This window comes from Narcine bancroftii, chromosome 6 (assembly GCF_036971445.1).
Source record: "Narcine bancroftii isolate sNarBan1 chromosome 6, sNarBan1.hap1, whole genome shotgun sequence".
Taxonomy (NCBI): domain Eukaryota; kingdom Metazoa; phylum Chordata; class Chondrichthyes; order Torpediniformes; family Narcinidae; genus Narcine; species Narcine bancroftii.
In genome coordinates this window covers 224,998,766-225,026,520 of record NC_091474.1, presented here as the reverse complement: position 1 = coordinate 225,026,520, position 27,755 = coordinate 224,998,766, and the positions used below count along the sequence as shown (strand labels likewise).

At 42.0% G+C, this 27,755-nt stretch overlaps 1 protein-coding gene across 1 annotated transcript in view; it reads right to left on the bottom strand.

The window, feature by feature from the left end:
- Nucleotides 1-27,755, bottom strand: part of LOC138737374 (uncharacterized) — a 93,977-nt gene that overhangs the window by 37,998 nt on the left and 28,224 nt on the right. Inside the window, exons 7-9 of the mRNA XM_069888120.1 lie at nt 10,064-10,229; nt 6,486-6,569; nt 4,590-4,747 (exon numbers count right to left, since the gene is read on the bottom strand). Of these exons, the coding sequence (XP_069744221.1) occupies nt 4,590-4,747; nt 6,486-6,569; nt 10,064-10,229 (408 nt within the window). The remainder of the gene's footprint in view (nt 1-4,589; nt 4,748-6,485; nt 6,570-10,063; nt 10,230-27,755) is intronic.

The window sequence follows — 27,755 nt, the reverse complement described above, 5'->3', positions numbered from 1 at the left end:
CTCCTCTACTATCAGAAAGAAGATTCACGAGTATGATATCACGCACCACCAGATACAAGGATAGTTTCCTTCCCACTGTTAAGAGACTCCTGAATGAACCCCAAAACAGTAAAGTTATGATGCCTTTGCTCTGAACCAACTGATCTCTGTAATTTTGTATTTACTGTGTCTAAAACAATGTATGAGATTGTCTAATGAACTCTCACAAAATAACCTCCATCATTGCATCTTGGCACATAAGTCAATAAACGTGAACTTGAATAACCGTTTTCACTTACTGTGGCACAGAACCTCACACTTGGGAGTTAAATTCCATTTGGCATTCCTTGGCCCACTTTGCCAAATTATACTGTTGCAAACTTCAATATTCATTCTCATTGTCCATTACACTGTTGATTTTAGTGCCATCTGCAAACTTACTAATCATGTTAACTATCGAAATTGTTAATGTAGATGACAAACAATACTGGGCCCAGTATCACTAGTCACAGGTCTCCGATCTGAGTAGCAACCCTCCACTGCCACCCTCTGTTTCCTATCATCAACATGGCTACTCCAGTTCAGTTTCAGGTCAGTGGGAACCGTACCCTTCCCAGGATATTGATAGCAGGGAATTCAGTGAAGGTGGTTCCATTGTAAGTTGATGGTGAGAGCTGTATTTTCTCTTGTTGAATTTATCATTGCATGGTAATGTCTGGTAATGACTGTCTATCAGTCCAGTCCTGGATATTATCCAGGTCTTGTGATATTGGGATGGGGACTGCTTCATTATCCAAGGAATCACAAATAGTGTGGAACATTGTGCAGTCATAAGTGAACATTCTTTCGGATTATGATTGGTGGAAGGTTGTTGATGAAGCAGCTGAAGATGGCTGTGCCTAGGACACCACCCTTGAGGAACTCCTGCAGATACATTCTGAGCCTGAGGTAACTGACCTCCTACCACCACAGCCATCTTCCAATATGCCAACCAGCAGAGAATTTTCTCCCCAATTCTCTCTTCTGGCAGTTCCTTGGAGTCCATATTTCAGAAGACATCCCCTGGAGTCAGCACATCAAGGCACAGTGTAGAAGGCATACCAATGCCTCCACTTTCTAACGTGTCTGAGGAGATTTATCAGATTATTAAATTCACTATCAAACTTTTATAGATGCACTCGCAGTCTGGTTTTGAAACATGGCCATCCATGAATACAGAAGGCTCCACAGTAACAGACATCACAACCTCTGACCTTGCATCAATTGCGACATCAATGTGAGGCACTGCCTCAAGAAAGCAGCCAACATCATAAAGGACCCCATCACTCTGCTCACAAGTACTACTCACTGCTACCTTTAGTGAAAAGGATGAAAACAAGCACCCCTCAGTTCAAGCAAAACACAAAAGTCTGCGGACTCCGTGGTTGAAGTAAAAACACAATGTTGGAGAAACTCAGCATTTCAGTATATTTTATATAGCAAAGATAAAGACATAATTAATGATAGTGTCAAGGTAAGACTAAATTAGTTCAGTGGGGCAAGAGCAGCAGAAACAATGGGTTTACCCCAATAATTGGGTTTATGTACCTTGCGTAAAAGTTAGAATCGGGCAGTGCAGGGATGGGAAACAATGAGACCATGGGAGGGAAGTTACCAGAGGTGATGATGTTAGAGAGGTGGATTGATGAGCTCTGGAGTCTGTCGAAGGGGTAAATAGAAGGAGATGTCTGAGAGCTATCGTCTAGCCTCAGCAAGGTAGAGGTCAATGCACCAGACCACAACAGCACCACCCTTGTCAGCAGGTTTGATAGTGAGGTAGGAATTGTTACAGAGAGATTGGAAGGCAGAGTGTTTAAAAGAGAGATTAGAATAAGAGGGGGGGGGGGGAGTAGTGACAAGGTTGATGTCTTTGCACCAATTGGAAATAAAAAGATCCAGAGCGGGAAGCTGGCCAGGATGTGGTGTCCAGAGGAGGAAGAAGGCTTAAAGTGGGAGAAGGGGTCTTGGGTGGGGGATAGAAAGTTATAGTCATGGAAGTGGGTAAAAGGACAGAAGCAACGGAAGAGCTTGGTATAGTGGCGTGAGCAGAACTCATTAAGGTTTGGGCAGATGGGGATGAAGTTAAAGTTTCTACTGAGGACTGAGCACTCCATCTCAGAGAAAGGTCAGATCAAGCAGGGGTCAGAGTAGGAATCAGTGTGGTGGAGAGTGTTGGGGGAGGAGGGTGGGGGTGAGGGAGAACAGAGGGGGAGGTGGAGGCTGGGGAGGCAAGAGGGGGATGGAGTGTAGGGGAGGTCAATATAAAGAAAAGTGAGATGAGTGGGTTTGAAGGTTGGGAAGAAGAAGGGAGCTCAGTGGGGGAGATAAGGGTGGAGTAGGGAGAGGTGTGGGGGGGACAGGGAAGGGTAAGAAGTGGTGGGGGATGATATTGTGAGATCCAGCAGAGAGGTTGGAACCATACTAGGCATCTACATAATTGAGAGCCATGTGGTGAGAGTCAGTGTTGGAAGCTCCGGCCCAAGGGTGGCCAGGGCCCAGGTGAAAGTTGGCATGCGAGTAGCAGGGAGCTCTGGTAAGTGGGTAGCCGGGGCCTAGTTGGTAACTGGCAGTCGAGGCATTGAGATATCTGGTCAGCAGGCAGCTGGGGACTAGAAGGTAGTTAGCAGCTGAAGTGTCAGGAGCTCCGGTAAGTGGGCAGCCACGGCCTAGGTGCTAGTCGGCAGCCAAAGCATCGGGAACTTCAGTAGGTAGGCACTTGGACCTGGGTTGGAGTTTGCAGCCAAGGTGTTGGGAGCTCCAGTAAGTGGGAGGCTGGGGTTCAGGCTGCAGTCAGCAACTGAAGCTGCAGAAGGTCCAATGAGTGGGCAGCTGGGGCCTGGATTGGAATCAGCAGTGGAAGCATCAGGTTCAAGAACAGTTTCTTTCCAACAGCTATCAGGCTCTTAAACTTCTTTTGTTACACTGATCAGTAACTGTTCCAATATCACAGGATTGTTTGCTCTAATGCTAGTTTACTTTTTTCACAAGGATAACTAAATATTTACCATCTATTTTATTTTGCATTTATTGTCTTTTTAAATTAGATGTTATTGTGGTTATTAGTTATTGATGTTGTAGCTTTTTTTTTTTAAACAAAGTACTTGTTCAGCTACAGCAAGAATGTCATGTACAATGTACAGTACTATAACAATACACATTATTTTTTTTGAAAATTGTATTTATTAAATTATGATGCATATATTAAACATACAGTTACTGAATAAAACTTTAAAAAGGCACAAAATACATACTTTTTTAAAAAATCTCTGACAACCCCCCCACCCTCCTTCCCTAACCCACCACCCTCTAAACTACCCCCAAAAAAGAAAAAAGAAAGAGATCACATAACATCAAAATTCATCAATTAATTACCATGGTTTAGAGCAACAACACTAACATGCGGAAAGGGGATTAAATAACTCAAACCCATATGATCCAAATACGGGCTCCAAGTTTTACAAAAAAGAAATAATTATTGCATAAATTATATGTTATCTTTTCCAATATGCCATCTCTGGATACTCAAATCAATTTCAATTTTCCGAGTAATTGCCAAACATTTTCTAGCCACAGCTAAAGCCAATCTCAAAAAAGCGATTTGAAATCTATTTAATTTCAATTCTAAACTAATCCTCTCAAATATGACAATACACACATTATCATTATTTCCATGATTCTGACAAAAACTTTTTTCAAATACTTTGTCCAGTTTCAAGTCCCTGAAAACTTTTTTTTTTAAAATCTGAATGTGAAGATGAGATTTTTTAAAATTTGTGAAAACATTTCTTCATGATGCCATGATGCCATTGGTGTGTCATAAAGATAAAAAATGAAAAATGGGTAAAGCTATGCTCCGGAACTATGAGAAATACAATAAACACGAGGTTACGCATGATACAATATAATTGGTTGCTCAGGCTATATATCACACCCCAACCAGGGAGTTCAGTAAAGAGGAAGAGTTTCTCAAGCACTCCAGAGTGGAGCGTTTGTTAGGCATTTTTCAATAAGCAATTCAACTGAAGGCCCTTTTAGTTACCAATCTTCCAGAAGCTCTTGCAGCTGTCCTCTTCCATTAACAACAAGGGGAGAATACCCACTATATTACTTTGCACCTGGCACAGAATTCTCCAGTGCACTTGTAATGTCAGCAAAGGGAAAATAGTCCAAGTTCTCTCTCTTGCATCTTTCTCCATGAGGCACTGCCCAATGATGCATCACTGGAGGCAGCTGACAGATTTCTATATTTGTGTGCGCATGCACAGAAACCCATTCCCAAGGGATAGGCAGGATGACACCAATGAAAAACGATAGGCTGGTTCTAATCTCTGCAAAATCCACAGGCTATATTTACAGCTCCGTGTCTTTCCAATTAGTCTGCTTCACAATTCTCCCCTCATCTTTGTTATCTTAAATGCAGATCACCTATTAATTATTTTCTTCCTGAACTACTTGTCATTTTTCTCATCAAATTACAGTTAAGCTTTCTATTCCCTCTTGAAAGATCCTATAAATCCCAAAGTTCTGGAAAGAGAAGTGAAGTTGGGGCTGAAGTATAATGAAATTATTACCAGTGTGAATAGCTCCATCTCATTAGCTGTGCTTCTAATGTTATCCACATCGTAATTGATGCTGAAGTGACAAACAAGGGTCCGAAGTTGATGCTTAAACTCCTCAATTTTGAGCTTGTGTGCAGGAAGACAAAAGTTAACTTCAGAACCAAAAACATCTACAACAAAACAGAAGTCATTGCTGCAGTTTAGATTGCTTCAATTTTTCCAAGTGATGTAACAGTTTACAGAAGGACATATTACTCTGTCTGTCCACATTTGTGCCCAAGGAACCCTGGAAACCCAGCAAAGGGATCCTTTTAATTCACAGTGTGGTGGATGGCTCTTAGAAACTACAACCCTACCTTTTATCCACAGCTCTGCAAGTTGTTTAATTTAAGGACGCCCAACTTCCAATTAATCGTGCCCATGAGCATAAAAATCAATCTAATGGAGGAGCACTGCAGACTGAGCAACATCAGTGGGAGTAAAAGATGGTAAGAAACCAGAGATGGAGGAGTGAGAAAGTGACTCTCAGAACTTCCAATTCTTTATCTTTGCATTAATGCTGCTTAATCCGTTGCTCCTTGAGCAGATTGTTTTTTTGTTCCAGATTCCAGCATCTTCAGTATCAGCTTCCCTCTTCTTTTCAAGAAAAGCTTTTTACAATCCCCAGAATTCTGAATGACCATGGGTTGAACCAGGCTGACCTACAACTGGCACTTCCTTAGGAACCATTGGTTACCAGCCACTCAGTGCCCAGAAGTTCTGACTCAGAGAATCTCAGAATGCTGAAGTCAGATGCCCGCGTGTTTAAAATTCCTCTCTGCTGCTAGATTCACCAATGAGGCCAGCAGAGCACTGAAGAGATGGTTTTCATGCAAGCTGAACATCACTGAAAACCAGTGTAAAAGTATAAAGCTTTATATAGTTGCTTGTCATTCAGATTTCACTGTCTCATAGGACACCTTTGGAGTTCAAAGGCCAGATTATATACCTTTTTACAACTAGGAAAAGACCAGGCTGGAAAAAAGAGACAATTGCCCAAGTCCAGGATGGTCCAACCACCTCTAGTCAAGATATTTAATATAGTGGTTTTGCTTTTTATTACAATGGACTCTAACCTGTTTAGATTATTAGAACCATAGAACATTTACAGCATAAAAACAGGCCCCTTTGGCCCTTCTAGCATGTGCCAAACTATTTTTCTGCATAGTCCCTTTGACCTGCACCCAGTCCATAGCCTGCCATATCTCCCATTCTTGAACATGTCCAAATTCCTCTTAAATGTTAAAATTGAGCCTGCATTTACCACTTCAGCTGACAGCTCGCTCCACACTCCCACCACTCTCTGTGTGAAGAAGTTTCCCCCTTATGTTCCCATAAATTTCTCCCCTTTCACACTTAACCCATGTTCTCTAGTTTGTATCTTACCCACCTTCAATGAAAAAAGCTTACCTATATTTACTCTGTCTATCCCCCTCATAATACCTCTATCAAATCTCCTCTCATTCTTCTACACTCCAGGAAATAAAGTCCTAACCTGTTTAGTCTTTCCCTGTAATTTCAGTTCCTGAAGTCCTGGCAACATCCTAGTAAATCTCTGCACTCTTTCAATCTTAATATCTTTCTTGCAGTTAGGTGACCAAAACTGCACACAATACTCCATTATTTAGCCTCACCAATGTGTTTTAAAACTTTACCATAACATCCCAACTCCTATACTCAACACTTTGACTTATGAAGGCCAATATGCCAAAATCCCTACCCCGCAAATTGGAGAGTGTTGAAAGCAATAGGAGGTTTTTCACAAATATTCCATGTGTTAATGGAAAATTGTTACTAAGGACACCAACATAATGTGTCAGGTTTAACAATTTGCAAGAGAGTTAATGATAAATTCTGCCCTTCTTTTACCTTCAAAGCCCACAACAGTGAAGTCTTTGTTGTAGAATGAGACTGCATGTGTTTCAGCTGATGTCAGGAGAGCAGAGGTTTTTCCTGACAGGAAAGACAAGGGTTCAGGTATTTATATTACATCCATAAAATCCACCTCACAGTACAAGGTGCACTGAGTGAAAACAGTTTGCAACCACCAGTAAATGAAAATAAATTGTTCTTCGATCAAATTACAGAGCATACAGTACAGAATTAGGATACCACAAGGAAACTTCAAAGGTTCTACACAGGTACTTCTGAACAAAATATATTTATCAAGGGAACACATCAATTTAATATAATATATGAATAAAGACAAGCTTGGACCTTGGGAAGGGGATTTTTAAAATTTAGACATACAGCACAGTAACAGGCCCTTTCAGCCCACAAGCCCATGCCATCCATTTACACCTAATTGACTTCCAACTCATGGTACATTTTGAACTATGGGAGGAAACCGGAGCTCCCGGGAAAAAACCCACGCAGATATGGGGAGAATGTACAAATTTCTTACAGACAGCACGGGATTCAAACTCAAGTCCCAATCGCTGGTGCTGTAACAGCATTATGCTAAATTATGGTATTATTAGGCAGGAGCTGGGGGAGTTAACTGAGAGCAAGTTGTAGAGCAAGTCTACAACAGATATGTAGGAAATGTTTAAGGACCAACTAATGAGAGTCCCATACCAGCATGTTCCAGTGTGCAGGAAGAACAGGGATAGCAAAGTTAAAAACAAAACTTGGATTGTAAGTTTAGTCAAAAGAAAAGGACATATGTGTAAGGTTTAAGAAGTTACAATCAAGAATGGGCCAAGGAAGAATATAAAGATTGCAGGAAAGAGGCATTAAAAGGTCAAGAGAGGCCATGAAATGTCTTGGGTGAGCAGGATTAAAGATAATCAAAAAAAAATTATACTTATATTAAAAGCAAAAGATCATTTGGGAGAGGTTAGATCCACTCAAGGACAAGGAGGGAATTTGCAGTTTGAAATTAGAGGAAACGAGCGAGTCCCTAAATTAATATTTTGCATTGGTATTTACAAAGAGAATGATTAGGAGGATAGTATATGGAGCATAGTGTGGCAATTATGAATATGTTGGAGCATTTTAAAAGAAAGAAAAAAGTGGTACTGAGTCTTTTGAAGAACATTAAATTGGATAGGTCCCCAGGGCCTGATGGGATATATCCCAGGTTACTGAAAGAGGCACGCAAAGAGATTGATGGAGTCTCACTAGCAATAGACTCATCTGGAGGACTGGAGAGTACTTACATCATAGTTTGGTTCTAGAAGTTAAATTGGGATAATCCAGGAAATTATAGACCAGTGAATCTTACATCAGTGGTATGGAAAATAATGGAGAGGAAACATAGGAATAGGATTTATGCACATTTAGAAAGTAGTGGTCAATTTATGGATGGTCAGCATAGCTTTGTAAGTGGAAGGTCATGTCTTACTAATTTGAGGATTTTTTGGGGAAGTAATAAAGGTAGTTAATGAGGTTCGGGCAATGGATGTAAACTACATGGATTTTAGTCATAGGCTAATCCAGAAGGTACAGATGTATGGGATCCATGGTAAATTGATCATTTGGATACGAAATTGGTAGGCCCATAGATAGTGGATAACGGTAGAAGGATGCCAATCTGGTTGAAGATCATGACCAGTGATGTTCCGTAGGGATCTGTGTGGTGACCTCTATAACTTAGAAGATGACCTGAATGAAAAAGTAGCTGTGTGAGTTAGTAGGTTTGTGAATGTCACTAAGATTGTTGGATTTGTAGAGAGTAATGCTTTAACTGGCAAAGCAGAGCTATCCAAGAATACAAAGAGATATAAATCAGTTACAGATATGCCAAAGAAATGGCAGGTATAGTTTAATGCAGACAAATACGATGCATTGCACTTTGGGAGGTCAAATTTTAGTGGAACATATAGAATTAATGGCAGAACTCTTAAAAGCATTATGTGCAGAGGGTGGTGAAGATGTATGGTATGCTTCTCTTCATTGGGTGGGGCAATGAGTATAAAAAATAAGGAAGTCACGTTGCCCCTACATAAAACTTTGGTTTGAACACTTAGATTTGTGCACCATTCTGGTCACCCCATTGCAGGAAGGATGTGGAGGCTTGTAAGGGGTACAGAAGAGGTTTACCAGAAGGCTATCTTGATTCAAGAGTATGAGCTATATAAGGAGAGTTTGGATAAACTCAGTTTGTTTTCCCTGGAATGTCAAGAGCTGGGAAATGACCTGATAGAAGTTAATAAATTCCTTGCTGTTAGTTCTTTGTCTGCTCAACATGTAGTCTCAAGTAACCAGAAAACTCACTTATCTGGCATCTAACAATCCCCATAGGCCCTTTCATGCAAAGAAAAAGCCCAACTGTAAAGCCAAAGGCTCGGGAAACTTACCTCCTTGAACGTGCCGTAGCCAGTTCCAAGGCACTGACTGCAATCCCTCTTGGGGAAGGATAATTGACAAAACGCTGCGCTCCACTGCCTCACATGAATGTACAGCCGCTGGAAGCGGCTGGTTAGGGACAGGCAACCCATCTCCCCATTCGCCCCTCTCCATTCATGACCCCCCTCAAAGTAGTGGCAGTCAGCGAGAACTGTCAGGACAGGGGCGTCAGCCGTCAGGGCTGGGGGGTGGGTGGTCGTCAGGTCAGGGGTGGCTGGTAGGGGCTGTCAGGCAGTGGGGGTCGTCAGGGCAGGGGTGGCCGGCAGGGGTCAGCAGTGCAGGGACCATCAAGGGGCAACCAGTGTGGGCTGTGACAGTCCCGTCAGCTGCTTCAGCACCTCACTAGGCTGCTTCAGAGCCAATCTCTGTGGCTCAAAACAAGGCAGAGCAATGGCCCTCTTCCCTACCTGTAATCCCTCTGGAAACACAGAGCAGTTCCAGCTGCATGGGGGATTACGGGTAAGGAAGAGGACCATTGGTCCTATGTGTATTTATGATGGGTAATGCCATGGCACCAGTCACCCCCACCTCCATTGGCTCCGGAGGGTGCTATGAGGTACCGCTCGACATGAACGCAGTGCAGGAGTAGCCTTTTAGGGATGCTCCATGAAAGGTAAGTGGAAGCCTGGCATGAAAGGCCTATAGATGCCAAATACCATGGGTTTTACTTGTAGTCACATTTCAGAGGGTGTTTTTAAGATAATGGGTGTAACGTTTAAGGTGATGTGTAGGGAAAGTTTTTTTTTTAATTTCACAAAGCGAGATGGGCATCTGGAACGAACAGGCTGCCAGAAGTCATGGTAAAAGCAGATACATGAACAGCCTTTGAGAGGCTTCTAATTAGAGTCATAAATATTCAGGGAACAGAGGGAAACACATCATGTACAAGCAGCAGAGTTTTAGCATAAATTTGGCATTGTTTAGTGCTGCTACACAGTTCTATGTTCTACACGGTATTCATTGCATTTATTGAACATCCGAAATCTCTCTACTTCATACAAATTCTAACGTTATCATTCTACAGTGATTTTTGTTGAATAGTCACTGTCCAAATGCTGCAGCTCTTTCTGAATAATTGATCAGAATTGATTCCATACCAGCTGACCCAGAGACACTGGAGAAGGCTGTTCCAGGACGTGTGGGGACACGGAAAGAAGATAGCTGTGTGATGGTACTGCTTTCATCTTCTTCATCACTCACGACATCCAAAAGCTTCTCAGGAGTCACCTCAATTGCATGAGACATGGGCAAGTACTGCAATGCCTGCAATATAATGGTGATCACAGAAATTGAGATCCGCAATCAATGAAATCCCTTATTGTACACTCCTTCACCAAACCCATTCTCCACTGCAACAGGAAAAGTTTCAGCCAGGTTTCCTTTTCAAAAGTACTTCTCAGTGCTTTAGCTTCACTCCTGCTCACCTACTTGCTCCAACTGACCCATTACAAATTCCCCAAATCAATATTATAAAACTTCATGTAAAATTAATTATCAACAGAAGATTCATTGCTATGCATGAAAATAGATAAGTTACTGAAGGCTATTCAGACATTTCATAAACCTCTGCATCGGGGCCGTCTCATGCACTCACGAAGAGCTTGTCAACTTCAACTTCGCAGCCAACTTTCACCCTGATCTCAAACCCATGTAGTCCATCTCCGACAATACTCAGGAGACGAGCTTTCCACCAAATACATTACAAACCCACCAACTCTCACAACTACTATGACTACACTTACTCTCACCCTGTCCCCTGCAAGAATTCCATCCCCTTCTCTCAACATCTCCGCCTCATCTATTCCCAAGATAAGGTCTTCCAATCCAGACCTTCCAAAGTGCCTTCTTCCACAAATGTAGCTTCCACTCCACTATAATCAACTCAGCCCTCACCCACATCTCAGAATCAGAATTAATTGTCATGAACAAATATGAAATTTGGTGTTTTGGGGCAGCGTCATAGTGCAAACATTTATATAACTATATAACCATTACAGTACAGAAACAGGCCATAATTGCCCCTTCTCGTCCGTACCAATTTAAATGAAACTCTACTAGTTCCACCTACCTGTTCCCTGCCCATAACCCTCCATCCCCCTCACATCCATGTACTCATCCAACCTCCTCTTAAATGACAAAATTGACCCTGCTGCAACTACCTCTTCCGGAAGGTCATTCCACTCAGCCACCACTCTCTGAGTGAAGAAGCTTCCTCTTGTGTTACTTCTGAAGTTTTGCCCCCTAACCCTCAACTTATGACCCCTAATTCCAATCTCTCCAACCTTCAAGGGGAAGAGCCTATTCACATCTTCTCTTGTCTATTCCCCTCAATTTTATATACCTCTATGAAATCCCCTCTCAATCTTTTATGCTCCAATGAATAAAACACAAGTCGACTCAATCTTTCTCCATATTCTAAATACTGCAATCCAGTCAATATTTTAGTAAATCTTCTCTGTACCCTCTCGACCTTATTGATATCCTTCCTATAATTTGGAGACCACAATATTCCAAACTTGGCCTCACCAATGCCTTGAACAGTCTCAACATCACCTCCCAGCTCCTATATTCTATGCTCTGATTTATCAAGGCCAGCATACCAAAACCCTTTTTCAACACCCTATCTCCATGAGAATCCACCTTTAAAGAACCCTGAACTGTTATTCCAAGATCTCTCTGTTCCTCAGTGCCCTCCCCTTCACTGTATGCATCCTATTTTGGTTATTCTTCCCAAAATGAAGCATTTCAGACTTATCTACATTAAACTCCATCTGCCACCTTTCAGCCCACTCTTCTAAGCGTCCAAATCCTTCTGCAGTCCACGAAAACCTTCTTCTCTATCCACAACTCCCCCTATTTTTGTAGCGTTCGCAGATTTACTCACTCAATTTACCACCCCATCATCCAAATGTTATGAACCATCTTACAACAGTACTAGAAAAATAAAAATAAGACAATATTCAGAAATCTGATTGCAGGGGAAGAAGCTGTCCTTGTGCCATTGAATCCTCATCTTTAGGCTCCTGGACCTTCACCACCCACCCCCCCCCCCACAAAGTGAAGAGGGCATGGCCTGGGTAGTGGGGGTCTTTGAGGATAGAGGCTGCTTTTTTAAGATACTGCCTCGTGTAGGTGTCCTTGATAGAGTGAAGTCTGGTGCTTGCGATGTTGCAACCCTCTAGAGTTTATTCTTGTCTTGAGAATTGGCACCTCCATACCAAGCAGTGATGCAACCAGCCAGAATGCTCTCCACAATAACCCTGTAAAAGTTTACAAGAGTCTTTAGTGACGTACCAATGCCTCACAAAGTATAACTGCTGGCAAGCCTTCTTTTGAAAGAATCAACGTGGAGGCTCCAGGACAGATCCCCAGAGATGTTGACACCTAGAAATTTGAAGTTCTTGACCCTCTCCACTACTGAGCCCTCCATGATGACTGGGTTGCATACCCCTGACTTCCTCCTGAAGTCCACAATCATCTCCTTGGTTTTGCACACAATGAATGCAAAGTTGTTGTCTCCTCCATTTCCCGCTCATCTGCCCTGGCCCCCTCTGCCCCTAGATGCCTTATCTTCACCTACCACTTCACCAGCCTCAGCATCCAACACATTATCCTCTGGAATTTCCAGCACTTACAACAGGATCCTGCTACCAGACATATCTTCCCCTCTCTATCAGGACCGTTCCTTCAATGACTCCCTTGTGCATTCATCCCTCCCAACCAATCCCTCTCCTGGTACCTTCCCCCCTGTGACCACAGGAGGAGTCATACTTATGCCCACATCTCCTCCCTCATGATGGTCCATGGCCCCAAACAGGCCTTTCAAGTAATGCAACCATTCACTTGTGCATCCGCAGGCCTGATTTACTGCATTTGGCGCACCCTTTGTGGCCTTCTCTACGTCGGAGAGACTGGGCGCAGATTGGGAGACCACTAAGCACCTTCGCTGTCTGCAGCAGTGACAGAGACCTCCAGTAGCCAACCATTTCAGTTCTGCGTCATACTCATGGCCTTGTGTACTGTCCCACCAAAACTACCCACAAATTGGAGGAACAACACCTAATTTTCTGTCTGGACACTCACCAGCCAGATGGCATCAACATCAACTTTTCTGGTTTCTGCTAACCTATTCTCCTCTTCCCCCTCCCAGTTCTCCATCCCCCCTTCCCCCTCCCTTCACCTAGCCATCCCTCCACAGAAACAAATCCTTCAGTCCAACTCATCAATGATGAGTAGAGTGAACACTGATCCCATTTTCAAAGTATTTGTGGGTGTCCATTACTCCACTGAGCAGTGAAAGTTCAAAGAAATTGCCAGAAAATGTTGCCCCAAAGGAGCAAGTATCAGGAAGGAAATGGGAGGTTGAATGATCGTGCATAGGGAACAATCAGCAGATTTACACACCAGTTCATTTTCAGGTCACTGCAAATAATGAGTGAATTGATTTATGCATCCTCTGTAGTCACAGCCTGCATAATTGATGCTACATATTCAAGTTAACAGCAAAATTACAACATTCAGCTTAGCCAAGTCTCAACCTGATGGTGCTTTAATAAAAATAAGGCAGCTTCAATTAACATCACCAACACCCTGCTCACACCCACCCCAAATTCAATTATTATAATTATTGGAAATCCAAAATGAAAATAGAAATGTTCAATCTGGGCTATTTACCATGGAATAAAGCAGGAACTTGGGAGAGTAAATTGAAAGCAGGTGTTCTCAGGCAAATGGCCAAATCTGGTGCAATAGGATACCAAAGCTTCACTCCCAGATGTCCTCAGTGCCTTCCACACCGGATTTGACCACCAGACCAAGGAAGACCACTGCGCACTCTCAAATCTCCTGATGATCATATGGGCTGCCTTCAGGAAAGTAAATACAATGAAAGCATCCGGTCCAGACAGAGTACTTGCGCTAACCAACTGGCCAATGTTTTCATGGATATCTTCAACATCCCACTCTGACAGGGCATGATGTCCCATTTCAAAGGCCTCAATGTACTAGTGCCCAAGAAGTGTGTGGTAACCTGCTAAAATAACTACAGACCAGTGGCACTCACATCCACACTGATGAAGTGTTTTGAGAGGCTGTTGTTGAAGCACATCAGTTCCTGTCTGAGCAGCAAAATGGATCCATTCCAATTTGCCTATCGCAGCAACAGGTGTAAGGCAGTTGTCATCTCACTTGCTCTACACAAAACCATGATACACCTGGAAACACCTCAGAACCAGAGCACCACAAGGTTGTGTACTTAGCCCTCTGCTCTAATCGCTTTACACCTGATTATGTGGCTCAGCATGGCAACAATACTATTTACAAATTTGCGGATGATACCAGAGTATAAAAAGGGGCGATGTATCAGCAGAAAGGATGGAGACTGAAAACTTGGCTGAATGGTGTACCAACAACCACCTCTCACTCAATGTCTCTAAAACAGATTATAGACTTTAGAAAGGAAAATCAGAGGTGCACAATCAAGTGATTATTGGGAAATCAGAGGTGGACAGGGTGAGGAAATTCCTGGAGTCACTATTTTAGAGGCCCTTTCTTGAACCCAACATACTATTGTCATCGGGAAGAAACCACATCAACACCTCTACATCCTCAGGAGTTTGCAGAGGTTTGGTACGACATCAAAAACCTTGGCAAACTTCAACAAATGTGCAGTGGAAAGTGTACAGATCAGTTGCATCACAGCCTGGTGTGAGGGTACCAATACCAGAGCTGAAAGCCTTGCAAAAGGCAGTGGACACAGTACATCACGGGCAAAACTCTTCCCACTGTCAAGAAAATCAATGTGGAATATGCAATCTGAAAACTACTGCCATCAGGAAAGAGGCATAGGTGCCACAAGACTTGTAACATTAGGTTCAGAAATAGTTGCTACTCCTCCACCATCAGACTCCTCAAACAATAAACTCAAGTCAGAGATTCATTTAAGGACTTTGCACATTATTCATTACTGAACATTTATTTTTTCTGTATTTGCACAGTTTGTTTACATTTCTTTCTTTTGCATACGTATCTTTATTTTGAGTACAGCTTACGCTACCAATAAGTAGAAATTCTCCTTGAACCACAGGAAAATAAAAACTCAGGGTTGTATGTGATGCTATGTATGTACTCTGACAAATTTGAACTTTGACTTGAAATGAGGACCACATGCATGGGTGTCATGATAATGAATATGTATGAGATGTACCAGAAGTCACGTGGTATGAGAGAGAGATAAGAGCACAAGTAGGAGAACAAAGGAAACTGGAAAATAAAGACACTGAGAAGTTTACCTGATAAAACTTGTGTTTGATGTTTCATTAACTTCACATTTCGGGCCACAAATGTGACATTGGCGACGAGGATGAAAGAAGCTTGAAGAAAATTAAAGACTAAAGAAGATTACAGAGAACTTCAAGGTGATAAGAATTTTCTCTTTGACTCAGTTCTTTTGGGGCTGGAATATTTCCTCATGGCTGGGGCAGACGGTGACTTTCTAACACATAGTGGAATTGCTCATTTTGACCCAACGGGTGATGCAAGCACTGTAAGTGTGAAGTGGAAGGCATGGCTGGAAGAATTTGAATCCTACGCCGACAGTCGTGGCCTATTTCTAGATACCGGTACAGTTGAACAAAAAGCGCAGAGAAGGGCGTTACTTCTTTTCACTGCTGGACCCACAGTTCGGGAAACGTTTAAGACACTTTTGAATACTGGATGAGTACCGGAAAGCGGAAGATGCATTAAATGCACACTATGTAGTGACACCGAATGCTACATTTCAACGCCATTTGTTTCGGAGAACGAGACAAGAAGATGGCCAGACAATTGCTCAGTACGTGACGAGACTACGCCAGCTAGCTGTTGGATGCAATTACATGGCAGCTGATTTGGACAACCAATTATTGGATCAAGTCGTACAGCACTGCAGATCAGATAAACTCAGAAGACGTCTACTGGAAAGAGGGAGTGAGTTGGAACTCACCGATGCTTTAACCATTGCTGCTGCATTAGAGGCTGTTGAAGGGCAATTTCATACCATGACCCTGAAAGACAACTCAAGCCAGCAAATTAAGAGGCTCTCACATCGCCATAACCAGCCAAGATATACATCGACACAGGACGTGGAGTGTTATCGATGTGGAAACCGAGGTCACTTTGGAAAAGACCCATATTGCCCGGCCAAAGGCAAAGTTTGCAGAAAGTGTGGAGGTAAGGACCACTTTGCAAAGAAGTGCAAAAGCAAGTCCAATGCAGACCAGAAGAGGAAGAGTACAACTTCCAAAGGCAAAGCCTGGGGGAAAGGGAAGTATCCTGGAAAGAAAGACACCATTCGCCAGATAGACGGTGACGATGATGATACCCAGGAGGAACAGAGTTGTTACCAATTTACGTTGAATGAAGTACATCATGAGAAGGTCCCAGTGATCATTGGTGGAGTGACAGTGCAGGTCATTGTAGACTCAGGCAGTGACAGTAATGTGATTGATCGACATTTATGGGAGAAGTTGAAAAGGAAAAAGATCATCTGTACCTCAAAGAAGTGTTCCAAGAAACTGTATCCATACACAGCAACCAAGCCATTGCAGACCATTGGATGTTTTACTGCAACTGTTGAAGCTGGAGATAAGTACACCGAAGCAGCGTTTATGGTCATAGAAGAGAGGGGAGAACCATTGCTGAGTAGAAGCACAGCGCAAGACCTGGCAATACTTCATATTGGAGCTTGTATCAAATCAATTCAGTCATATGAGGATATGAAGCAAGAATTCCCCGCAGTCTTCCAAGGAGTAGGAAAGCTGAAAGGTCGACAATTGAAGCTAGCAGTAGATGAAACGGTCAAACCTAAGGCACAACCAATGTGGCGAACTCCGTTTGGATTTCGTGGGAAAGTTGAAGCCAAAATTAAAGAAATTGATCGAACAAGACATTATAGAACCGGTGGAACATTCGACACAATGGGTCAGTCCCGTAGTGATTGTGCCCAAACCAAAGGGTGACATAAGACTATGTGTTGACATGAGAATGGCCAATGAAGCTATAATTAGAGAACGACACCCTATACCAACAGTGGAGGAAATACTTCAAGAACTAACTGCCAGCAAGGTATTCTCAAAAATTGATCTGAAATGGGGCTATCATCAATTAGAGCTGGATCCAGGTTCCCGAGATGTAACAACATTTGTGACTCACTGTGGATTGTATCGTTACAAGAGACTATCATTTGGAATTAATGCAGCTTCGGAGATCTACCAGTATGAAATCCATCGAGTGATTCAAGGCATTCCTGGAGTTGCCAACATTTCTGACGACATCATAGTCCATGCACCAACGAAGGAAGAGCATGACAAACAGTTGAGGTGTGTACTATCTAGACTACAGGAGGCAGGCCTTACCGTGAATGGAAACAAGTGCCAGTTCGGTGTGTCAGAAATGGACTTCATGGGACACAGACTTACATGGGAAGGACTAAACCCTGCAGAGGCCAAGGTGAAAGCTATTGCAGAGGCACGTGCACCTCAGAATGCAACAGAGGTGAGGAGTTTCCTGGGATTGGTCAATTTTTGTGCAAAGTTCATTCCTAATTTCGCTACAGTGGCAGAACCACTAAGGAAACTAACCAGGAAAGGTGTACCATTTCATTTTGGATCTGAGCAGAAGAAAGCGTTCACAGCGCTGAAGCAAACCCTGACAGATGCAAAAACTCTTGGATATTACAATCCGGCGGCATCAACCAAAGTCATAGCGGATGCCAGCCCGGTTGGTTTAGGAGCTGTGTTGGTCCAGATGCATGATAGAGGACCAAGAATCATTGCCTATGCCAGCAGATCGTTATCAGATGTGGAAAGATACTCTCAGACAGAAAGAAGCACTCGGACTTGTATGGGCCTGTGAGAGGTTCCATGCATATTTATACGGCATTGAATTTGAACTCATCACAGATCATAAGCCATTAGAGGTGATCTATGCACCTAGATCCAAACCATGTGCCAGAATAGAGAGATGGGTACTCAGACTACAACCCACATTGCAGGGAAAACAGATCCGCTGTCCAGATTGGTGAAGGATGGTGGTCCACAATCCAAGTCAGAATTGGGAACAGAAACAGAGAGCTTTGTACGCTTCGTAGCTATTCAGTCGACACCGAAAACTGTGACTACGAAGGAAGTCGAGAGAGAATCCGAACGTGATCCAGAACTCAGGGAAGTAAAAGAATGCATACAGAGTGGACAATGGGACAAGTGTACTCACAAGGCTTACATTCCCATTAGAGACGAACTTTGTTGCATCGGACAGTGTGTATTAAGAGGTTGCAGATTGGTGATACCGCAAAGATTGAGACCAAAGATCGTATCCTTAGCGCATGAAGGACACCTAGGCATTGTTGGTACCAAGCAAAACCTCAGGACCAAGGTATGGTGGCCAGGTTGTGATAAAGACACAGAGAAATTTGTTAAAACTTGTCACGGATGTCAAATCACAAGTAGGAGTAATCCGCCAGAACCGATCCGGAGTACGCAACTCCCGACAGGACCATGGATCGACGTAGCTGTTGATTTTCTTGGACCTTTACCAACGGGTGAATCAATTATGGTAGTGATAGATTACTACAGCAGATACTATGAGTACGTGGTGTTGAAGTCCACAACCACTGAAAAAACAATACAAGCGTTAGCAGAGATATTTGCAAGATATGGATTACCTGTTACATTATACTCTGACAATGGTCCACAATTCATTTCAGAGACATTGGCGGAATACATGAGGACCACAGGTATCCACCATCATAAAGTAACTCCGAAATGGCCGCAAGCCAACGGAGAAGTAGAGAGACAAAATCAATCCATTGAAAAACGATTGAGGATTGCACACGCAGAAGGACAAAATTGGCGAGAAGCATTGCTATCTTATGTGGCTGTCTATCGAGCAACGCCTCACGCAACCACTGGAAAGAGTCCTGCAGAAGCATTTTTTGGGAGAAAGATCCGCACTAAAATGCCAGAAATAAAGGAAATCCGAAACGACCAGGAGATGAGGGACCACGATGCTGAAAAGAAAGGTGCAGCAAAGCTGTACACAGATTCGAAACGTGGAGCCAAGTACTCAGACATCATGCCAGGAGATAATGTTCTAGTGAGGCATGAAACTGGTGGTAAGCTAGACACACCTTATTACCATCAACCCTATACTGTCGTATCCAGAAGTGGCAGTATGGTGACAGTCAAGTCTCCGACTGGAGTCCTGTATAAGAGAAATGTATCAGGTGTAAAAAAGGTACCAGTCCAGAGATACATCGAGCGAAGAGGTTGAAAAGCCAATACGAGATGCTGAAACTGAGAGACCTGATGATGTTCCAGAGGCAGTTACCAGCACTCCTGATGAAGTGACTAGAGCGCCAGAAAAACCCGAAGCCGTGGCGAGCAGTATTTCCGACGCTGAGAGTGAACAACCGAGAAGTGACGACAATATCGCAGGCAGGCCGAAACGAAACCGGGAAGCGCCCAAACGATACGAAGACTTTGTGCCATAGTTTTAATAAGAACTTTGGGACAGTATTTAATCTTATATCATGAAGTGCAGGTATGAGTGCTGTAGGAAGTAAATTTTAAGTAGTTGAGTTATAGTATTACCATTAGTTATGATGTTTGTAGGTTTCCGAGGGATATTGGTAAGTGAAGGTAAAGTTTATTTCTGATTAAAGGAGGGATGTCATGATAATGAATATGTATGAGATGTACCGGAAGTCACGTGGTATGAGAGAGAGATAAGAGCACAAGCGGGAGAACAAAGGAAACTGGAAAATAAAGACACAGAAGTTTACCTGATAAAACTTGTGTTTGATGTTTCATTAACATTACATTTCAGGCCACAAATGTGACAATGGGGTCATGGATAGATTTGTCCCAATGAGAGAAAAGATGGTGAGGTAAAGGAGCCATGGTTGACAAGAGAGTTTGGCAACTATTCAGGAGGAAAGAGGAAGCATACATAAGGTTTAGGAAACAAGTATCAGAAGGGCTCATGAGAAGAATATGGAACTTCAAAACCATCCTTAGTAATCTGTAATGAGAATAATCATGCTTGTATGGTCACTAGCAAGGCCTTGATTATAGTTCCTGTTTGATTAGACTTGGCTGCCAGCAGGGGGCTGACACAGAGCAAGAGACTGGTGTATGCAAGATCTGTAATGGAGGCTTGCAGCATCATGGCATGTCTCATCGTGCTGTTTACATCAACTTTAAAGAACCTTTTCCTTCATCCATGTGTTGTCAAAGAACTCACATATATGAATACCAGATTAAACATAATCAATTTGTTTTATTTATATCTGTTTTATTATAAAATTGTAGTTACTGCATGTATGGAGTATTAAATAAAATATTAAAAACAGATAAATTATATGGAACTTAAGAAAGGACTTATGAGATCTAGAAGGGGGCATGAAAAGACTTTGACAAGTTGGATCAAGGAAAACCCCAAAGCGTTCTACATGTATGTGAAGAATTAAAGAATAAGGAGAGTGAAGATTAGGGATAAAGGGGAGGGAGGGGTGTGCGGCTGGAGGCAGAGGAGGTCCTAAATTAATACTTGCTTCAGTGTTCACGAGGGAGAGGAACCTTGGTGAATGCGAGGCCAGGGTATAACAGGCAAATGTACTAGAGCACTCTAAAGTTAAGAAAGAGGAAGTGCTGGATCTTATTAAAAATATTCAAAGAGATAAGTCTCTGGGACCAGATAAGATATTACTAGAAGTGAGTGAAGAGATTGCAGGGGCTTTGACAACTATTTTTGTCTCCTTCTTGGCCACAGGACAGATACTAGAGGATTGGAAATGGCAACTGTAGTTTTAAGAAAGATGAGAGGGATAATCTTGGAAATTATAGACCATCGAGTCTTACATATGCGATAGGCAAACTATTTGACAGGATTCTAAGGGACAAGATTTAAGAGCATTTAGAGAAGAATAGTCTTCTCAGGGATAGTCAGCATGTCTTTGTGGGAGACAGACTGTACCTCAACAAACTGAATTGGTGTTTCTGAGGAGATTGCTGAAGGTAAGGCAGTAGATGTGGTTTATAGGAATGCTAGTAAGGCATTTGACAAGGTCCCCCATGGTAGGCTAATTCAGAAAGTCATGATATGGGATCCAAGGAACCTTGACTGCTTGGATTTGGAATTGGCTTACCTGCAGAAAGCAAAGGGTGGTAGTAGTAGATGCAACACCCTCTGGAGGTTAGTGATCTGTGGAGTTCTGCAGGGATCTGTTCTGGGACTCTGTTCTTAGTAATTTTTATAAATGGCTGAAGATGTGGGGGAGTGAGTCAGTAAGTTTTCAGATGATACAAAAGCTTGAAGGAGTTGTGGATAGTGTAGAAAGCTGTCGTAGATTTCAACAGGATATAGACAGAATGCAGATTTGGGTGGAGAAGTGGTAGATAGATCTCAATTTTGATAAGATTGAAGTGATGCACTTTGGAAATTGAACTTGAAGGCAGAATTCTTAAATCTTGAACCTTGGTTTTCGAGGGATATTGGGGATCAGATTCGGAGAAGAGAGAGGTGCATAACAGGTATAGGCAACATGGAGCAAATGAGGTACTTGAGGAGTATTAAAAAATGTAAGAAATGCAGAAGGCCAAAAATGATGAGATTTCGTTTGCAGACAACGTGAAGGAAATCCTGAGTTTGTACAGATATATTAAGAGCAAATGGATAATAAGGGTCAAAATTGGTCCCCTTGAAGATCAGAGTGGTTGGCTTTGTAAGGAGCCAAAAGAGATGGGGGAGATCAATTTTTTTTCCCCACAATCAGTATTTACTCAAGAATCAGACACAGAGTCATGGGAAGTAAGGAAAACAAGCAGTGAAGTTATGGAACTTTTACAGATTAAAAAGGAGGAGGTACTTGGTGTCTTAAAGCAAATGAGGGTGAATAAAACTCCAGGATTTGACAAGATATTCCCTTGGACCTTGGGAGAGGTTATGTAGAAATTGCAGGGACTCTGGGAAAAATATTAAAAATGTCCTTAGCTTCAGGTGTGGTGCCAGAGTTTTGGAGGGTATCTCACATTGTTCCCAAGTTTAAAAAAAGCTCCAAAAGTAACCCTGGAAATTATAGGCCGCTGAGCCTGTCATCAGCGTAGGTAAATCATTGGAAGGTGTTCTTAAAGATTGTATATACAACTATTTGGATAGCCAGAAAATGATTTGGGATAGTCAACATGGCTTTGTGTGTGATAGGTCGTGTTTAACTGATCTTGCTGGGGTGATCTTGTACCTGGAAAGTTAACAAAGGCTGTGCATATTGTCTACATGGACTTTAGTAAGGCTTTGACAAGATCCCACATGGGAGGTTAGTCAGGTAGGTTCAGACACTCAGTATTCATGGTGAAGTAGTGAACTGGATTCGATAATGTTTGGACAGGAGAAGTCAGAGAGTAGTGGTAGATGATTGCTTCTCAGACTGGAGGCCTGTGACTAGTGGTGTGCCTCAGGGAACGGTGCTGGGACCATTGTTGTTTGTCATCTATATCAATGATCTGGACGATAATATGGTGAATTAGATCAGCAGATTTGTAGATGACACTAAGATTGGAGGCGTTGTGGACAGCAAATGAGGTTTTCAAAGCTTGCAGAGGGAGCTAGACCAGCTGAAAAATAGCAGATTGAATTTAATGCAGACAATTGTGAGGTGTTGCATTTAGGAAGGACAAACTAAAAAAGGGCATATACAGTGAATGATCAGGCACTGAGGAGTGTGGTAGAACAGAGGGACCTGGGAATATAAATACATAATTCCCTGAAACTGGCAACTCAGGTGAATAGATTTGTTAAGAGAGCTTTTGGCATATTGGCATTCATAAATCAAAGAACTGAGCATGGGAGTTGGGGTGTTATTGTAAAGTTGTATAAGACATTGGAGAGGAAAAATTTGGACTATTGTGTGCAGTTTTGGTCACCCAACTACAGCAAAATATATCAATGAGATAGAAAGAATGCAGACAATTGTGAGGTGTTGCATTTAGGAAGGACAAACTAAAAAAGATTTACTAGAAAGCTGCCCAGACTTCAGGAAATGAGTTTCAAGGAAAGGTTAAACAGATTAGGACTTTATTCCCTGGATTGTAGAAGAATGATGGGAGATTTGATAGAGGTATTTAAAATTATGAGGGGATATACAGAATAAATGTAGATAGGTTTTTTCCACTGAGGGTAGGTGAAATACAAACCAGAGAACATGGGAAGGGTTTAGAGTGAAAGGGGAAGGGTTTAGAGTGAAAGGGGAAGGGTTTAGAGTGAAAGGGGAAGGGTTTAGAGTGAAAGGGGAAGGGTTTAGAGTGAAAGGGGAAGGGTTTAGAGTGAAAGGGGAAGGGTTTAGAGTGAAAGGGGAAGGGTTTAGAGTGAAAGGGGAAGGGTTTAGAGTGAAAGGGGAAGGGTTTAGAGTGAAAGGGGAAGGGTTTAGAGTGAAAGGGGAAGGGTTTAGAGTGAAAGGGGAAGGGTTTAGAGTGAAAGGGGAAGGGTTTAGAGTGAAAGGGGAAGGGTTTAGAGTGAAAGGGGAAGGGTTTAGAGTGAAAGGGGAAGGGTTTAGAGTGAAAGGGGAAGGGTTTAGAGTGAAAGGGGAAGGGTTTAGAGTGAAAGGGGAAGGGTTTAGGCGGAGCATGAGGGGAAACTTCACAGAGAGTGGTGGGAGTGTGGAACAAGCTGTCAGCTAAGATGGTGAATGCAGGTTCAATTTTAACATTTAAGAAAAATTTGGACAGGTACATGGGTGGAAGATGTATGGAGGGCTATGGACTGGGTGCAGGAGAGTGGGGCTATGCAAAAAAATGGATTGGCACAGATTAGAAGGGCCAAAGGGGCCTGTTACTGTGCTGTAGTGTTCTGTAGTTCTATAGTTCTAGATTTACATAGGTCAGCACAACATCATGGGTTAAAGGGCCTGTTCCAGAATACCCATTCTCAATAGGAGTCCAAGGACCCCCTGAGGCCCGCAGCACTTTAAATAAAAGCCTAGTTTTTCTTTTCATCTCACAAAACATAAATAGTGGGTTTTTTTTTAATGTAGTAGATGGAAGAAAAGTATGGAATAAACCAAACCTGACTGCTTCATAGGGAAGGGGGCTCACAAACCTTAACCAGAGTCCTAGGGAGGCCATAACCAAACAAAGGTTGACAAGGGCTAGAAGACATCAGAAGCACTGTTACAATCCCAGAGGACCACAAAACCCAGCAGGAATAGATATTCACCAAAACAAATGGTTACTTAAACAAAAGTTGCTTTTAATTATCTTAAACATGAAAACAAGATCAAACTTTAACTTATCACTATTTAACTCAACTAACCTAACTTAACCACCTAATTCTAAGCACATGTGTATGCAATTTGTGTGTAAGTTTAGAAAAGTTCTTTAATTCACTACTCTCACTTCTCATTCCTCCAAGTTCACTGGTTGCAGGCAATTCTTATACTGTGCACAGAAGTTAACATTTATGAAGTTCACCAGGCTTTGGTGCTTGGAAGGTTACCACTCAGGAAGATTCTGGTCAGTTTTCAGAGAGAGATTTGCTGTTCCTGAACACAAACTGATCCCTTTTAATCAGCCTTGTCAATGTCTTGCCAAAGAAACTTGCCCCATCAGGGTTTTCTTTCAGGTCACCAAAGAGTTCATTTTTGTTTCTCTTATTTCAAGTGAAACATTAGGCAGCTAGTCCTCTCCTCTTGTATGGACCACAATGGTTTTGACCAGGTTGAACTAAGCACTCACAACTAGTCTTCAAAATGTTCCCCCCACCACAAACTTTCCAGCTGTTCCAGTCCCAGCAGCTGCTGCTGGACTGAATTTTCTCTCTCTCACACATACACACAGAGAAAAGCCTGTTTTACTCTCTCTGCTTGCAAATCCATATGACCCTCTTAGAACAACAAGCAGCTCTCAGACAGACTGCAGCTCTGACAAGTTCTTTCATCTGTTGCTTTTCAAAACAACAATCCATTAGTGAAGTCTCTATATGCCCTGCCCAAAGCCTTTGCAAAGGCCCTCAAAGATGGCCTATCAATCTTGAGCAGAGCTCCAGTATTTTAAATGAGATCTGTTCTGAAATGTTCGTATGTGATCTACACTAAAAATCTTGCCCCGATTTATTTCCCAAAATCATATCTCTATACAATATAAAACACAACATATTCTGTCACAACACCTGTAGCCTCTGTTTGTAAAGAGAGAATGAAGGAATTAACAAAATATCAGTGATCTTCCATCAGAACCGAAGAAAGTTATATGCAAACATGTTTTAGGTTGCAAGAAGGAAGGGATGGCAAGAACTAAGGGAATGTGTCTCACTGTGTGGAGTAAAACATGGACACCTGCAGAAGCTGTGATTGTAGTAAAGCACACAAAAATGCAGGAGGAGATCAGCCAGCCTCTTAGCCAGCCTCGCAGTCTCCATAGGAGGTAAAAATATATGACCAATGTTTTGGGCCTGAGCCCTTCAAGGTATAAGCAAAAAGCAGACAGGCATCTGAATTAGGACTGAGAAGAGAAAGGGAGAAGAATGGGAGGCAGAGGAGTTCAGACCAAAGGTCAAAACTTAATTAGATATAATAAAAAAGGTGAGAATTGGCTTTGTGAATGGGACAGAGAGAGAGAGAGAACTAGAGGAAAGACAACAAGGGGATGGGGTGGGCGGGGGAGGGGGGGAGGATATTTAATGGAAACCAGATAAGTCAATGATAACACTATCCGGTTAGAGGGTTCCCAGATGGAAGATGAAATGTTGTTCCTAAAGATCCACAAATGAAGTGTTGCTTCACTTGAAATGACTGTTTGGAGCTCCGAATGGTGGTGATGGAGGAGGTGCGACTGCAATAGAGTACTGTGCTACACAGGAGTAGATGAAGATGGGATAATTGGTGGGGAGAGAGGAGTGATCGAGGGAGTCACTGAGGGTGTGGTCTCTGCAGAAAGTGGAGAGGGGAGGAAAGGGGAATGTTGAGTGGAGACAAGAGAGGATGAATGGACTAAGAAAGAAAGGCAGGTTAAGGAGTAGGAGAAGGAGCAACAAATCACAAGGAGAGGGATGTGATAGGGTGCAAGATGTGAAGAATTAAATGAGAAACAGGATGATAAGGTGAATGGTGACAATGGACATGTAAAGAAACAAGAGGGTATAAAGACCATGCAAATAGAACAAACTTTTCTTTAGCTTAAATAGATGAACTCAGTGTAGTATTAGATGCTCCTCTTTCAATCAACATGGAACAGAGCAAGAGGTTGAGGACTGAGGTCACATGGGAGCAAGGCTGAAGGTTAAATGACAAGTGACCAGAACTGCAGTGTATCACTTGTCTAGAAAAGATAACATCAGGAATTATGGAAGCTGAAAGTAAAATTGAAAGAAGTTCCATTTCACGAGATAAAATTCTAACTCAACCACACATCTGGCCATTGCACCACTTGAAATATAAAACAAATGAGGGTGCCAAAATCGATCATCATCATCAAGGCTTGAGAATTTTGGCACGAGTCCATGCCATTACGATATCACTTCAAAGGTGAGGAACAATCTGGTTAACACCCAAGTACCTTGCCACATGTTCAGAAAGCAGAGTATATTTTCTTTTTTGAACATAGTTTTGTCCTGAAGATCACTACAGTAGAAAACTAACGATCACCAAGCTTAGACCATCAATTCATCTGTTTGCACAACTGAAACATCATGGTTTTTTCTGCAATAACAACTGTAAATATTTACTTAAATTTTGATTATTTGTATCTCCCTTTCTATCTTACATATGGTGGCAACTTAATTTTTACTGTTGTAGTTCATGTATCTTGTTTACTTGTTGGGCTGCACCAAAATTACAATGTACAAATGCACTGAAAATGTTATGTACATGTCAATAAACTCACATTGATATCTGATAATCAATGACATTTGTGAAGGCAATTAGTGAAAAGTTTCATATCATTACTCGAACTTTACCAAGCAAATATTTTGATTGTATGTAAACCCAATAAGTAATTATAATGAAAAAACAGGCTTAGACAAAAATAAATAGGACGCCTTCACTTCTTACAAATACATCCCAGTTGAACATACAGTATTCCCCATAATGTTTGGGACAAAGCCCTTCTTTTCCTTTATTTGCCCGTATTCCACAGTTTTGAATTTGTAATCAAACAATTCATGTGCAATTAAAGAGCATATTCCAGATTTTATACAAGGTATTTTTTGTATTCAATTTGGTTTGTCTATGTAGAAATTACATCATTTTTTATACTTAGTTCCCTTGTTTCAGGTATACAAAATATCTTCTCTTCATTGATAATGTAACCTATAATGGCAGGAGCAAAATGAATTCTGAGGTATACAATACATCTTATCTGCTCAATTGCAAGCAAATGCCTTTAAACTCATTGGATGATGCTTCATTCTACAGCAAGACAATGATCCCAAATATACTGCTAAAGCAAAGGAATTTTTCAAAGCTAAAAACTGGAAAAGTATTGAATGACCAAGTCAGTCACCCAATCTAAATTCAATTGAGCATAACTTCCATATGCTGAAGAGAAAATTTAAGGGGACAAGTCCCCAATACAAGCAGGAGCTGAAGATGGCTGCAGCAGAGGCCTGGCAGAGCAGAGCATCTTCAGAGAAGCATCTGGTGATGTCAATGAATCACAGACTTCAAGCAGTCATTGCATGCAAAGGATATGCAACAAAGTACTAAACTACTTTAATATATACCATTGTTATGTCACAAATATTATGGTGCCCTGAAATGAGGGA